At 31.4% G+C, this 16,203-nt stretch overlaps 1 protein-coding gene across 1 annotated transcript in view; it reads left to right on the forward strand.

Annotated features, from left to right (window-relative positions):
- The window catches only part of LOC105454950, a 40,928-nt gene extending 26,874 nt beyond the window's left edge, over positions 1-14,054 (forward strand). Inside the window, exons 2-6 of the mRNA XM_011697941.1 lie at positions 1,555-1,662; positions 2,365-2,529; positions 3,767-3,864; positions 9,832-9,994; positions 13,025-14,054. Of these exons, the coding sequence (XP_011696243.1) occupies positions 1,555-1,662; positions 2,365-2,529; positions 3,767-3,864; positions 9,832-9,994; positions 13,025-13,269 (779 nt within the window). The 3' untranslated portion in view covers positions 13,270-14,054. The remainder of the gene's footprint in view (positions 1-1,554; positions 1,663-2,364; positions 2,530-3,766; positions 3,865-9,831; positions 9,995-13,024) is intronic.
- The last annotated feature ends 2,149 nt before the right edge of the window (positions 14,055-16,203 follow it).

A 16,203-nucleotide genomic window follows, 5' to 3' on the forward strand; every position in this document is an offset into this window, starting at 1 on the left:
TGCACTACAGAAGTACATACGGATATTTCGATATGTTAAATACTTTTTTTTATTTAACATTTCTTGACAAAATTTTTTGGCCGAAAATGACTTTTTTTCAAATGCTCGCAAATTTTTATAAAAATCTATATTTTAAAATATCCGTATGTACTTCTGTAGTGCATATTATATAGTTTTTAAAAAATTTTGGTTTATTGCTCCAGGTTCAATCGAATGACAGATCCCCGCAACGCCGATTTGACAGTGGCTACAAAAACGACGTTTAATAAAATGGCTTCAGCGTCATTTTATTAAAAAAATAAATGAAAAAAATATTTTTTACTTCTAAAGACATGTATTATTAAAGCCTTAAAACGAATTTTGTATTACTTTTATTGTTTTCCTAAAAAAAATTTCCAAAGTTACCTATGATTTTTAGGCGCTCAAGGTGGTGTAACCCCTTAAGGAACTTATGTCTTCCGACGCGTTATTAAGGAGCTATGCTTTTTTAAATAATATTTTCTTTTATTACAGAAGGTGCTAAAAGTGCCTTAACATTTATTATATTTGTGAATGATTATATTTATCTTACATCTGTGTAACATTGAATTTCTTACTTTCTTGTACAGTACAGGATTTCTGATTTGTGATCAAAGGCTCCTATAATTTTTTAAATCCTCTCTAATGTTGTAACGTACGTTATAATTTTGACATATCCTCACAAAAAAGTCGAGAAGCGTCAGATGCAGAGATCGTACTACTATCATAGGGCCGTCCATATATTACGTAAGCATGACTGGGGGAGAGGAGGGTGTCAGTCAAATTCTGACAAATAATTACATGAGAGAGGAGGGGGGGAGTCGTACGTATCCTTACGTAAGATTTTTCATGCTGCTGCTGTCATGAAAAACGAGCAATATTAATTTTACATAATTCGAGCATAATCGGGAAAATCTTACGTAATTAAGGAGGGGGTTTCAAAAATTCTGATATTTGTTTACATGAAGGGGATAAAAAATGGCCAAAAATATGTTTACGTAATATATGGACGGCCCCCATTGCGACCGGCTCTTTTTTATTCCAATTCAGCAGTTCCCAAAAATGTTGGTTAATAAAATTTAAAAAAAACAAAGCAGCTCGTAACGCATGCGAAGACATAAGATTCTAAAGTTGATTCTTTAATTATTAAGACTTATCATCCCCCGAAGTTTTTCTATGAAGTATATGAAACTGTATACGTATAAGAATGTTTCAGGATATACTTATATAACATTAAAAAAATTTTTGTAGGTATAATTTTGGTTGATATCGTTTATTTTTTGCCCTAGTTTCACAAAGAATGATTGTATGTCAATTCGACAAATTAGTTTTTCTATAATTTACAATTTAAACAGCGGTCAAATTATGCATTCTAGAATTAAACCCGATCAGAGGTCATACTATTTTATTAATTGTTAGTTCGTTTGAATTTGAATAAAATCGTAAATGGAATCTCGCAGTTTTTTTACCATATTTGCCATAAAGAAAAGAAATAACATTTTTATTATCCGATTTTTCTTATTTGTGTTGTTACAGCTGGTACTGCCGCGGAGAAGGGTTACTTCGGACCATGGAGACAATGTAAACTCCTTCTTTATGGACGTGAGTGGTGCGGCCAAAGCGTCTCCAGGTTTCAACCAGTGTGTGAGTTTCGTTTTACGTGTGACTATAAAAAGTTATGTTGATATTTTTAATACCACTTTTCGTAAAAATAATCTTTCTTCCACAAAATCTTTGTGATCTAATTCTGATTTTGATGTAATTGAATAATATTCCTGTAGGTATTATGTGAATTGCCATAAATGTTTTGCGAAGAAAATTAATAGTAAAAATAAATCTAATTAACGTTCGGTATGCTCAAATTGTACGAAAGTATTTTTATATATTATTAAATTATTTAAATAAAGCCATGAAATTAATTACGGTTTTCATAAAAATTTAATTAGAAATTAATTACAATATTGACGAATTAGCTTATAATTTTGATATTAAACAGTTTAAAAGGATTATTGTTGTACAAGTTGTACAACAGTTGTGCAAGAACTATTTACGTTTGATGTTCGTGATTAATACGACGATAATTTTATTAGTTTCTTAGCAATACTTATTAAAATTTTATTATGTGAATTGTTTAAGATTAATGAAAATCCTGAGATTTTAATTATTTTCTCGTTTTAATTTTTTTATCACTTTATTGCGAAAAACATAGCATGTAAAAAAGGTACAGAGATATAGGATTATGCAGTGCTAAAAATTCCTCCGGCAGGGAAGGATGCAAGTCAATGCAAGTGCGAGATTACATTGCAATGCAATAGAATTACGGCGAGATTCCTCCTTTATTTCTAGTGGCTGTGTGGGTAGCGGGATTAGCTGCCGCTGCCGCCTCTGCTCTTTTAGCGATTCTGGTAGCTTTGGCTGTACTTCAATTAGCGATGGCCTCTTCCGCGAAGCGGGTTGTAATTTCGTATAGCACTGCTCTAATAGGCAAAGTTGCCCTCGCTACATTGGCAAGTGAGTACAAATCAGTTTTCTAATATAGTAATTTAAATGAAAAAAAAAAATAGATAGAGAGAGGACAGATTTCAAAAAATGTTTTAATTTCTTATTAACTAATTAAATAATGTAAAATAATGTTTATTTTCTAAACAAATAAAATTAAGTAAATATATTTGAAATAAACTTTTGAAATATTAGTATACAAGAAACTTTATTTTATTAACTTGTGAAAAATATTTTATATTTAAGAAACTATTTATTTATGAGTTACTTAAGAAAACTTTGTAGCCTTTCCAAGGAAAAAAACTTCAACGTATCTTTTACATATATATATATATTGTTGTATAAATATATTAAATTTTCTTTTAGGCTATAATATTTTAATATATGTAAAAGATACGTTGAAGTTTTTTTCCTTGGAAAGGCTACAAAGTTTTCTTAAGTAACTCATAAATAAATAGTTTCTTAAATACTTTTCATGTTATATTTATATTTATGTTATATTTATATGATTGATATATATATATATATATATATATATCAATCATATAAATATAATGTTTTTAATTTAGTAATTGAAGTGTGAATAGTGGAAAAAGTACATAGCAATACATATAATTTTATATCAAATTTAAAGTATGTAAATTCCAATTTCAAATACGAATATATAAATGTATGTTTGTATCTGGTACTGATAATGAGATTACATCTTGTTGCGTGTTTATAGTATTCATTGCGTAATGTAGTTAGTCATCGTAACCTTGACATATGAAAGTACACGCAGAATTTGAATTACATTTCAAGACGTTGAAAGTTCTTTTTATTACGGTGCGTAGCACGTAATTTGCAATACTACGGGCGGCATGTTAGAATTACCGCTTGTTCGCGCTCGTCTACTTACTGGCCTATTTACGAGCCCTTATACAAAGGCATCGAATATCTACGGAAGATTGTGTTACAGAGTGAAGCAATATGATGACAGTACCGCGTAATCTTTTTCATTGCGTTGACTTCGCAATGATTTTGCGTGCTTTGCAAGTTAAGGAAATATTGGATATTTATTATACGCCAATGATTCTTTTGTTCACATAGTTCAAACTTTTATATATTTTTAATATCAAACAATAACCAATTGTATTATAATATTTTATTGAAATATGAAATTGTATGAAGTTTAATATACATTTTCATTGACTGAATAAGATTGGGGATTGAATTTTTATTAATCGATTGATTTGATATCTTTTTTTAGCGGCATTGTCGATTGTGGCGGCGATTCTTTTTGCTCTGCAAACGGATGATCGAGCCAATAGCTTCGTTATCACAAGAGGAGAAGCTTTTTATATGCAGGTAGAGTATAATGGCATGACAAAATCTGTATTATTAATTTTTCTGCAATTTCTTGTATTCTTTCGAATTGCTGAACAGAGAACATTTCTTCTAAATTTTCTCTTTCTTAAAATCAAGAGAATAAGAAATTATATATAAATATTTATTTATTAAATTCAATATTGTAGTAACATGTACGTTATACTATTATTATAGGAAATAATAATAGATTAATAAAAGGATAATTGAATAAGAAATGATCTATTAATGATAAGGTTACAATATGTAGACAACCAATTTTATATTAGATTTTATTACAAGTTTTGGGAAAATAATGTCAACTGTACAATAAAGAATTACTTTTTATTTCTCCAACGGAACTTTTTTGCTCCGTTAATTTTTGTCTTTGTAAATAGTGAAAATCTGCAGAAATTTTGAGTAAAATAATAACTTTGGTGGCATATTCTTTTGTGTATTCGCATTAGCATCATGAATCACATTAGCGTAAGACAGTTTCGTTGCTAATTTACTAAATTTGCATTACGTATTTTAAATATGGATGGTGTGATAATTTTACTCAATTTTTTTAACATTCACCTGCTAATGTTCTCAGTGTGTGCGCGCGCGCGTATATGTGTCTCTTAATTGATTTCTCGTTCCCTCGAATTAACGCAAAGCTGTTAACGGACGAGATAATATTCAATGCATCCATATGTCCATTTTCGAGTTTCTAATCTCTTGTACTTGATGTACCGTTAAAACACGTTGTTTGCCGACGTCATTCACTGGTTTCTCGAACCTGTTGCACGCAGAAGCAGTTGCATATTCTGCACTTGTACAGTTTGATTCACATCCGCATTTCATGCACGCGTTCGATACGCTGGTAATCCATACGTTCAAAACGTTTAAACCGTTTGTAAAAAAAATTAATATATCATGCACAATTATAATATAAAAGTATAAAAAGTTTTCTTTTTAGATGAAAATTGATATCAAATAAATTAATTTTTATGTCTTATTAATAGCACAAATAGTTTAGAAAGGATTTATTAATATTATTTTGTGGTCGCTATCAAAAAATAATACTGAAAATGAACGTTATAATTATTTATACTTAAATTTAAAAAATATTCACTAATACTTTAAATTGTAGATATAAAAATAAATATAAAAGTATTTTTATGTATGTATATTTTAAGAGATATATTATATTATAAGGATATTATGTATCTTAAAAGAGCATCACGTACCTAATTATAATTAATTGTCGATTTATTAAACGATCTGAAATCGATAGGAAGCATGTGGCTTAATATCCTGTCTACAGTTAGGTATGATGCGTATAGGAACGTGTCGTGCATGTTCAATAGACAAGAATGATTTATGTGACAATTTCTTAAGGAAGGCGATTTGTTCGGGAACAGATATCATAATTCTAAATGCGATAAAGATAAGACTTTGTCTAAGACTTTGAAGGAGTAGTATTTTATCAAAATCTCGGATAAGCGTACGAAGATATTTTAATAAAAATCAGGAAAAGACATTAAGATTATTAACTGAGCAAAAGTAAAGCCCGTCAAAAGAGAATAATTGTTATCTCGAGACGTCACTAAAAACTACGAGTTACAAAACTAAAAAATTTTTATATATAGATGGAATATAATTATATTGCGGTACAATGCATCTCTTGTGTATAATAGAATATTAATCAATATATTGTAAAAGGATGTTTTTTTTTTTTTATACGGGTTTTATATCAATAAGAAAAAAAAGGATAAGACAGACGATCAAACTTTTTGATCAACCTATAGTATTACTAAAAATGTTATTATTAAAATACGATTAAAATGCAGACTCCCTTACAAAAATTTAATATTGGAAGGTAACGTTAATTACTTATTTTGAATATTAAATTGGATTTGTGTAAGAGCTGTTAATTAATATAGAAATATATTTGTTATGTTTGAAATATAGAAATATATTTGTTATGTGCATATTTAGGGTTTATAAATCTTTATTAATAAGATTAATCAAGAAATAAATTGTGTTTTTCAATTAATTGGAATAGTAATTTAAATTGGATATCGACCACAGAAAGCGATGCAGACGCGATGGCGCGACGACGAGGACGGTTACATGAGAAAGAACGTCACATTTTATGAAACTGAAACGATAACGTCGCCAACGCACTTTGAAAGTTTGTTCTTATCGCAAGACGGCAGCTCGAGTTTCTCCGAATGCGGATGAAACACTCGTGGTCTTTGCAATCCAGTATTATATACTTGCAGTACGGTAAAGCTTCAGATTCCGTCAAGAAAATATTCAACTCGTTATTTGCGATTCTTTGCGGAACGATTGTCTTCTAAGTAAACGAGAAAGGATATAAGTTTAAAAATTCTAAATAAGTCAAGATGTACTTTCAAAGTAAATGGATTTTTATCTCTTTTTATCTTTCTCAATAAGTTCAATTAAAATGCATGTAAGATAATATAATCTTGATGTTAAATAATTTTTTAATTATAATAGTTGATCGTGCAATAAGAAATACGTTTGTAATCATTGAAGATATTAAGATGTTATCTAATATAATTATATAAAACAAATCTATGCTTGTGTATGACATCGTGAGAATATTTTGAACAGGGATTACATATAATATAATATATCTAAAAAATATTCTCTAAATATCATCATATTTTGCGGGATATATCTTAGGAATATTATAATCTCCCAGCAAGATAATTTTGTTGAGACTTTGCAGATTTTATTTTGCCAGGAATTCAGTTTAATTACAATATACTATGAATATGTTAAGATAGATTATTTTGAACTTTCGTCTGCTGTGCTTGAAAATGCAGAATTTATATAAAAAGGATCAAAAGAAAAATAAATAATACATGCATTTAGATCAAGTAGTACCGCTATACTTCCGCCGGGGCGTTTATCGTCAATCGGCCGAGAAATGTATATCTAACCGGAGAATTAAACTTAAGCTTATGTTAGAAGCCACCTGATCGTGAACCGGACTCAGGTGTTTCTTTAAGCTCCTGTCTCCCCACCGATCCGTGACTTAGTATGTGCCGGAGCAGCCGCGACTTGTAGATACTTTTAAAACAATGAGCCGACATTGGCGGACCCGCAGTGAGTGTTTCGGTGTGGATCGCTAATGAACTCACCGTGTTGTCCCGGTTCTCAGTTTTGCGATAAGTGAATTTCTTTTGTTCCCCAGGCTGGCCATGTTCAGCCTTTTATCGTCGTGACGTACAAGACTCGATCGCGAGCAGTGTTTTTTGCCATTTGAAGCTATTAGTCATATTCCTTTCACGGTAGTTTAAAAAAAAATGTAAAAAAATGAACGAAACATCATATCTGATTGATACAGTGTTGTGTTGTACACTCATATATATACATCGTACATTTGGCTCACTGGATAAATTTCCCTTCAACATAAAGATTGTTTTATCGTTATGTGGAGTATGCTGATATTTTACTGGCAAAAATATACGCGATGATGGACAAAAGGAAACGGAGTCTCTTGAAAGGGGCCAAGGACGAAATTGAATTGGACAGAATGAATAAGCAAAAACAAGGCAAGGTAATATCGCGTTACTCAAGGAAATTCAATCGAGTTAATGTTTTCGCTTTTACTTTTCCAGTGTATGATGTTGATGATATCACGCGATGTAACAATATTTTATGCATAAATATGTACAAAAATAATAAAGCTTTTTTGTCATACTTTTCGTTTTATCTAAATTAGCGACTTGGTGATTATATCGCGGAAAAATCAATTCTAGATGAAGGAATTCATGATTGGGAAATAAGACGTAACAGTCATAAGTTAGCTTCTTTAAAATTAATTAAGTTACGTCGAAATAATTTTCAGAAAGTGCTGCGCAAAAAGATCACTGAAGTGAGCAATTTAAGTGCTGCATGTAACAGCTGCTACATCTGGCAGAGTTTTTTGTCGCGACGCAACAAAATCATTCTGTTTATGCAATTAGTGTTTCGCATGTTGCTGGTTGAATAACGTGTGAAATGAAAACGCTGTAAAAGTCATTCATTGTGAAATCGTGCGATAGTCGTGCGTATATAAACGACGCGGTGTACACCGGCGTAGATGTCCGCGCGAATTGGAGTTTCCGTTGTCCAAACAGTTTCTCCTGTTCGGCCAAGTTTTTGAAATTTTTGTCATTTTGCGACTCGCTTTTTCTCGATATATTTGGTGTACTACTCGTACATCGCTCAACAAACACGGATTATAACTACAATATATTGCAGTAACATTGTAATATTTCTGCAATATAGCTGGATTGTTACAATGTTGCTGCAACACTGCAGTTATAATCTGTGTTTGCTAAGTCGGGGCGAAAGAAACCCGTCCAACGCGACTGGGAAAATAACCATCGCCTTGATAATCGAAAGGTGGTGATGAGAAGAACATCGGCGATGAGCATAGCGGTTGCCTGCGCCTTCTTTTATCAGGCGTCTCTCGCGTGTAGGGGAGAGAAGCTCGCTCGCGATCCTCCCCAAGGAGGACAAAAAGAAAAAAAAGGCAAACATCGGACGACCAGATTAATTATAGCGACGGAACGACAATGGCGCGCGCGGCTTCTTTGTTGGCCCTAATTAAATTGCCTCCCCTTCCTCGCGCGCACTCCTTCCACTATCCACCACCTACGGATTATGCTTCTTCTCCTGATGTCGATAGTTTACGTGCGATGAGGGTCTCCTAGTTATTCGCTTGCCGTATAAGAAAGAACGACGTTTGAGAGAGAGAGAGAGAGAGAGAGAGAGAGAAAGAGAGAGAGATTTGTTCGTGCTTGACGATGAGAAATGGGGTGCGTAGTGTACAATCGTTTTCCTCCGAGATAACAGAGACTACGGTATTGCGGCATGTATATGTATAGCGAGATCTCGATGTGAATCCAATGGAAGTAACACAGGAGATGCGCCAAATTAGAACGGATTAGAGAAGCGGCTGGTACGTGTGTCAAGTAATTGGTGTCTGCAAGCCAATTAGTGCAAAGGAAAATAAATGCGCGATCCTCGGAGAAACAATCGATTGTTTGGCCGTGTACGTAAAGTTCACATCCCGAGCACGTTTGTGGCTTTATTTATATCTCATTTCTGGGCAGATGCATTCTTTAATTTCAGACCGCACAAATAAGTTTTTTGTCGCAAAATAAACAATGTGTAGATGTAATAGACTTTTTAGTTAATTAATTTTTTGCTATTGTCAGTTGCATATAAAGTTTACCATAATAATGCGAGTGGTAAAAGCAAAACTCATATTTTCGAATTTTTTAAAAATGTATCAAAGCGTACGTATAATAAAATACATTTAGAATTATGAAATAAAAAAATCGGAAAAATCATTTTTTTTTATTAAAATTAAATGGGATTTTTTTAAATTTTACAATAAATTTTAAAAACAATATGAGTTTTACTTATATGTTATATTTATAAACATTTTAAAAATAATATGAGTTTTGCTTATATATTATTTTATATTATTAATCTTATATATTTGTCTAATTAGTGTAATGTTAAATATATGAGTGCAAACAAAACAGATTACATATGCAAGTGTTAGTATATTTAAAAATTCGTTTATTTTTGGTAAGCATATTACACTTTAAAGTCATTTTCTAATATGAATACGTTGATGGATTACAAGTCTTATAAAATGTATGTTGATTTTTACTTTTTAGTAGTTTTTAATACAATAAATGTTTTTTTTATATATCATTTCCACGCAGATCTCGATTTATTACAAGAATACATAGGATATTTCTGAATTATTGCTTGCAAATAATTACCATTTTTTTCGTATTCTACTACTTGACGAGAAATGTGTGAAATGGGGCTGAAGAAGTTATGAGATATGCTAAGAGATGATACGATATTTTTTATGTATGTGGCTTCGCACACTGTTGGATTTTGATCAGGACACTTTTAGCAGATCATTTTTATTTATTATTGCAGTTGGTTGCCATCGCCTTGAACTTTGGCGTACTGGTCTCCGCCGTTTACGAGGGCATTTACGCCCGAAGAGGTGGCGACCCGACCAAGATTAGGGTCGTCACGGATCCCCGTGGAGCCACTATAAATAATCCAGGATATCGAGAATATCACCAACCCACGAACGGTAAGCTCGAACTGGACAGCAGTCCAATTTTCCAAAATACGCTTGACCGAATTTTCCCCATTTCGTTCAGGCCTCATTTTATATTAGAGCTAAGCATAATAAAATAATGATTTGTGTCAAGTTATATTATGTATAGAAAATATGTAAAAAGATTTACTGTATATTTAAATCCAAACAGTACGTAGTTTCAGTTTTTAACGTAATTTTTGTAAATCGTCTTCCACATTTTTACAATAATAATATCTTTTTTTGTATTATGTCATTCTATTATGAATGTGATGTTTTTCTTCGTTAAGACTCACATTCTTTCTTTTTGAAATATTCAATCTTGATTTCGCTATGAAGTTACGATAATTTAAATCATTGTATGATGGGATTGGAAGGAATTTAGATTTAGTCGGCTGACATAAAATCGCAATATCCTTGGAAAAGAAGGACACTTTGACATGAAAGCAAAAAAGCGATAAAGTTTAGAAGCCGCTTATCTGTAGATCGTGACAAGAAAACGACATGAGGGAGAAGAAAAAGAGAGTGTAGAAAAGACAACGTACTATAGTAATCCAGGCGACTCTCGCTCTTGAATCTTGCATGCAAATATGTACACAGGATGAGGTAAATTGTGATGATGTATTTTGGCGTATTTGCTCGCCGCTGCATAGCGAGGTGGCATTGCTGTGGTACGCCGAATAAGCCCGCGTCGCAATGTAGCTACGCTTATGCTCTATACGCTCTCCGCGAATTGCTCTCCGCCGCGCCGCATTGCTGCGCGTAAAGGTCTCTCTCCCAATACATCAAATCCATCTACCGTAACTTATGGACTAAGCCTCATCATATATTAGATCATAAAACGAGAAGTGGCTTCTTTCATCGTCCTGGCACGCGTAACGTTTATCAATGTTGCAGTATACACTGCGTATATACAAAGTTGCGCGTGTCGGGTATACCTCCAAATATTTTAAGTTATATGTATATCGGTAAAATTTTAAAGAAAATATATATAACGTACATTTGCATATGTAATACTACATTGTATTTTGATAAAATTGATTTGAAATAATGTATGTATAGCATATTATTGCCACCAAACATATGTGATACGTAAACGAAATATTGTCTGTGATGTATTGCTCTTTTGCTGGCATATATCATAAACTCAAATTTTTATACATTTTTAATATATCATAATATATCATAAACTCAAATTTTTATACATATTATATTGATAATATTTCATGTATGTAAGATTCTTGCTGTATAGAGTAAGGACACTATTTGTGGATCACTCTAAAGACAAATGTTCATATTTTTATCCAGAAAAATATTAAACAATAACATACTTAATAATTGTAATTAATCATAAAAAATATTTTATGGGTGATTTTATTTAATTTTAATACTATCTTTATTTTTTATTATTATTTGTATAAATTTAATTGAATAAAATGGAAATTATTTACAATTAAACTCCTAGGTCTAGTTGCGTATTAGACTACTCGTGAAACATATTTAATTTAACTATATAACTAATCGAGTATTATGATGTTTTCTATAAAATCTAATGCTATTTACTATCTCGTGTGAAAACTATAAGGCAATCCTATATATAATAAATATTAAATTTTAATAGAATTTTTAAAGATATACCTAAATTGACGTCTTACGTTCTATTACTGTGAACATTGCACATTATAAAATGTGCAATGTTGTTGCTAGTAAAGAATAATTAACGACTGACAAATGTCATAGAATCTTGTGATTTGCGCCATTCAATGAAAAATACAATTATTTAAACAGAATAAATTATCCAAAACTATTAGGAGTGTGATTTACAATTAGTTTTTTTTCTCAAAAACTGATTTATTGTACGAATATCTTAATGACCTTAATCAAAATATTTTCCTTTGTTTTCTATAACTTTTTTTGGCAAGAAATGGATTCCGCAACAATAAAAAGAACTCTTCTTCGGATTTGATCCAATTTTTTCAAATTTTCTTACTTCTTCGAAATTATGAAATTGCGTATCCTCTAGAGCATGTTGCATCGATCTAAACAAGTAATAATCAGATGGAACAATGTCTGAAGAATACGCGGGGAAGTTAAGACTTCTTATTTCAGCTCTAATAACGTTTGCTTCAATGACATGCAACATGAGGTCGAAAATGCTGTTTAGGAAGCCCCATTTTTAAGATGGTATAAACACGATGTTTATTGCGTCTATTGTTAGTAAATGACTAAATATCATGAAGTAATATTAAAGCATTAAGAAACAATAGCTATGAATGTCTTCGACAATATTGACATTAGTGCCGTTATCTTGCAAAACCCTCAAAACTAAATGACACTCCTATAATATAAGTGCCCTTATCTTATATGTAATAGTTCAATTATATTAATAACTAGGGCTGTTACTTTTTATTCACTTTGAATATTCAAAGCTTTGACGTTAACTTCGACCTTTTGAAGTTTAAGATGCCTCGAAGCTTCGAAGTTTCGAAGTTTTGAAAAATACATTAAAAATTTAAATTTTCTTAATTGGATTGTGTTATTGATTATTATGTTTCCTTATATTTATACATGTATCAAATTTAATTATTAATTTGTAATATTTTAGGTTATAATACTTTCAAATTTGTTTAAGAATAATTTCATATATGTATTAATTCTTTTTATTTACAATATTTGTAAATTTTCTGAATAAATTTATCATTTGCGCAAATGTATTTTTCGAAATTTCGAAGCTTCGAAGGCATCTTAAATTCCAAAGCTTCAAAAAAATTCGAAAATTTTCATGCCGAAGCTTCGAATCTTCGAAGTTTGAATGTTGAAGTCTTCGAAGCAAATCACCAGTCCTATTAATAACATTTTTATAATATAATTATATTATCTTATAAATTATATCTTAAAACAATAATATTTTTTATAATACAATTATATAAAAGAAATAAAAGTTTCTTAACTTAAACGGCATGAAGAGAATGGAAAATATGGAACGAGAGAAGTAATCACGTCGTTAATTTTGTTGCGCCGCAGGTGGTTCGATCTCGATGACAGACGCCAGCGGCAAGCCGTACGTCGGCGGGGCCGGAAACGGATCGACGGCATCGGTAGCGACTTCCGGTAGCGTGGCCAGCACGGCCTCGCCCCTTAGGAGTTCCCTGAAGAAGCCGAAACCCCTCGGCATTCACAATCCTGGCTTCTCGGCGCACAGTCCGACCCTCTCGAGGAACGGCTCGCAGAAGAAAGTGCGTATACAGACGCATTCTACGGAAGTTTAGCCGACGCTTTTCTTAAGCGTTGAGAGAGTTCGCGCTACGTGATTGCGGCACCGTCGTCGTTTAAGGCGGGACAGGAAATCGAATGCGGCGATGACGAGACATCTACTCGAAGTAGTTCCACGTGTGCATGTTCCATTAACGGTAGGTGGTCTCCAATATTATACTAACGATTGATCCGGGCGAAGGCGCGATCAAGAGGCGCGAAAAGGCGTCTTTGTTTTGTGCCGAACGAGACCCGTGATCGCGAACGATCTTTGCCGTTCTACTCTAGCCGATGATACGAAAGTTCCCGCCATCAACGACGTGATTTCGATAATGGGACTTTTAATGAGTTCCAAAGGCGTGAACCACAAGAACCACGTTCGCGAGTTTGGCATATATCGTTACGACAAAAGAATGTAAATAAGCTTACGTTACGATCGATAATCGTCGGAACTCTTCGAAGCTACCTGAGTTAAATATCAAACAAATTCAGATCAAACGCGCGATTAAGAGCGACTACTTGTTGTTGAATATATTAGGTTTTTCCAATTTTTCTACAATATCTTTACATGATATGCATTCGTAAGTGGTTTAATAGAATGCAAATGAACTATAAAAGGTATTGGCGAGAGAGAGAGAGAGAGAGAATAGGATGAATTAAAATAGAGAAACATATCATACATATGTTGAAGAAAAAAAAAGCTGCAATTGTTATAACTATGATAAATCATTATAATGTGGCGCAAAATATAAAATATTAAGAATTACGTAACATAAAATGTAACGTGTGTTTGTTGTGTGTGTGTGTGTGTGTGTGTGTTTGGGTGTGTGAGTAGGTGTAAGTGATAAAAATTCTGACCTAATATCATGCGTGTATTTTTATAAATCTTATGTCGAAGTGTCGAACAATAAAATTCGCACATATTAAACAGGATATGATAACAATTGCACAATTCTCATGAATATTTAAGATAAATTAGTGCAATCGATATTAATTCGAACGTCGATATATGGCTGAAATTATTTGTGTCGTTACAAATCGTGTTATACGTGTAAATTTACGGTATCTAAATAAAAATCGGCTCCAACGTATTCAACAAATTTTTTAACTATATATACATAAATATATTACGATAAATAAAATATAAATTCTTAATAAAATATGGAAAGAGGCAAAAATATGTTATGCTAGCAGAAATTACTTTAATTCGTTGTTGATTTGTGAAGTGAAGACTGCATTCTATCTTAATACTCTATATCATCTCATCTTACTCGCTTGCCTTATTAAGCATATTCACCAAAAGATAGAACTGATAACGAATAAAATGTCGTTGATAACAACAATCTCTAAGAGATCAATCTCTAAATTATTACTTTCACTATAAAAGTTTATGCGGAAACTAATGATATTCATCATGTATTGTAAAATATAATCACAAATCTGATTTCTATTCTACTTTAACTCTTTCTTATATATTTGTATTATTTGAAAGATTTGTTAATTACGTATCGGAAGAGTCTGTAAATGGAATTAAATTTTCAATTTGTTTTATTATTATGAAAATACAAATTATTCTGATAATATTCTGCTTTTAATATGAAATATGATTATTTGAATTGCTGGAGAATTATTTGATTACGTAACAATATTCAAGCTGCAATAAATAATCTTTGCTATTATCATTTAACTAATTTTAAGTACGATTTTTATCAAAGTATCAGAATATCAAAGTTCAATTGGACATTAAGATGCATAAATTAACGTTGGACATTTCATAGTATATTCAACGTTGTTCTATTTGTTGCACATACACACACATAAATAATTGTTACAATAACTTTTTAATGTGATAATATATTTTTAACTGAAATTTGAGTATTAATAACGATAATTTTCTAAAATATTTTCCTACTTTTGAATGATGAAAGGGTAGAGTAAAAAGAATTGTTTAAAAATATGTATAAATTTTTACATCCAACTATAAGAGAGACATACACGGCAATGAATTACCGTTACCGAATTTAATAATTGACTCGTCAAAGACTTTTTGATCTAATACGTAAATATTAATAATATAATTACATATTATTGTTAGTATTATTAATAGTTTTCCGTCCAACCAAGTACTTTATAATATTTAGTATTAATCATTTTTTAATGTTGCTGAATGTTTTATTAAAGTATTATTCATGATGTATTACATAGAAATTGTTATGTATTTTGAAAATTATATTATTTGATTTTATTTATTATTGAATTTTTGTAAATTGTATGATAAACTTTAGTTTAACAAAAAATAATTTCGATGGAAGAGTTGATTTCTAATTATGGGTTGGTTGGTACCAATGCCGGTTAACGCTAATTATAATATAAGATTTTACAGCACTTTATGTGTTACAAATTGAATTTTAAAATAGATAATTATTTAACAGCTAATTTAGGTGATTAATTATAAATTAAATTAATACTGCGAAAATCAAGTTTTATTTTTATATTCTAAAAAATATAATTTTTATTTTAGATAAATTATCAATCGTTGATTATTACTCTTCGGCATAACGGATTGCCATGATCGAAAGTGCAAGATGCATGATATGTTTTTCTTTTTATTTCTCCTTTCCATATTTTCAAGTTTTCTTTTATATTATTAGTTTTAATTATAATCTTACATTTCCTCATCGCGAGAGGAAAATAAAATCATATTACAGCATTGCATCCGTCCAGCCCTACGTAGGCAGCTAGCTGTGAAACGGCAAGAGAAAAAGAGAAAGATATATATATAAATATATATTTATATTTTATATAGTAGTTGTTTTAATATATTATATATATTACATGCATACATATCTATATATGCATATATATGTGTGTGCGTGTGCGTGTGCGTGCGTGCGTGCGTGCGTGCGTGCGTGCGTGCGTGCGTGCGTGCGTGCGTGCGTGCGTGCGTGCGA

Source organism: Wasmannia auropunctata, unplaced genomic scaffold (assembly GCF_000956235.1).
Source record: "Wasmannia auropunctata unplaced genomic scaffold, wasmannia.A_1.0 LD335968.1, whole genome shotgun sequence".
In the NCBI taxonomy this organism is placed as follows: Eukaryota; Metazoa; Arthropoda; class Insecta; order Hymenoptera; family Formicidae; genus Wasmannia; species Wasmannia auropunctata.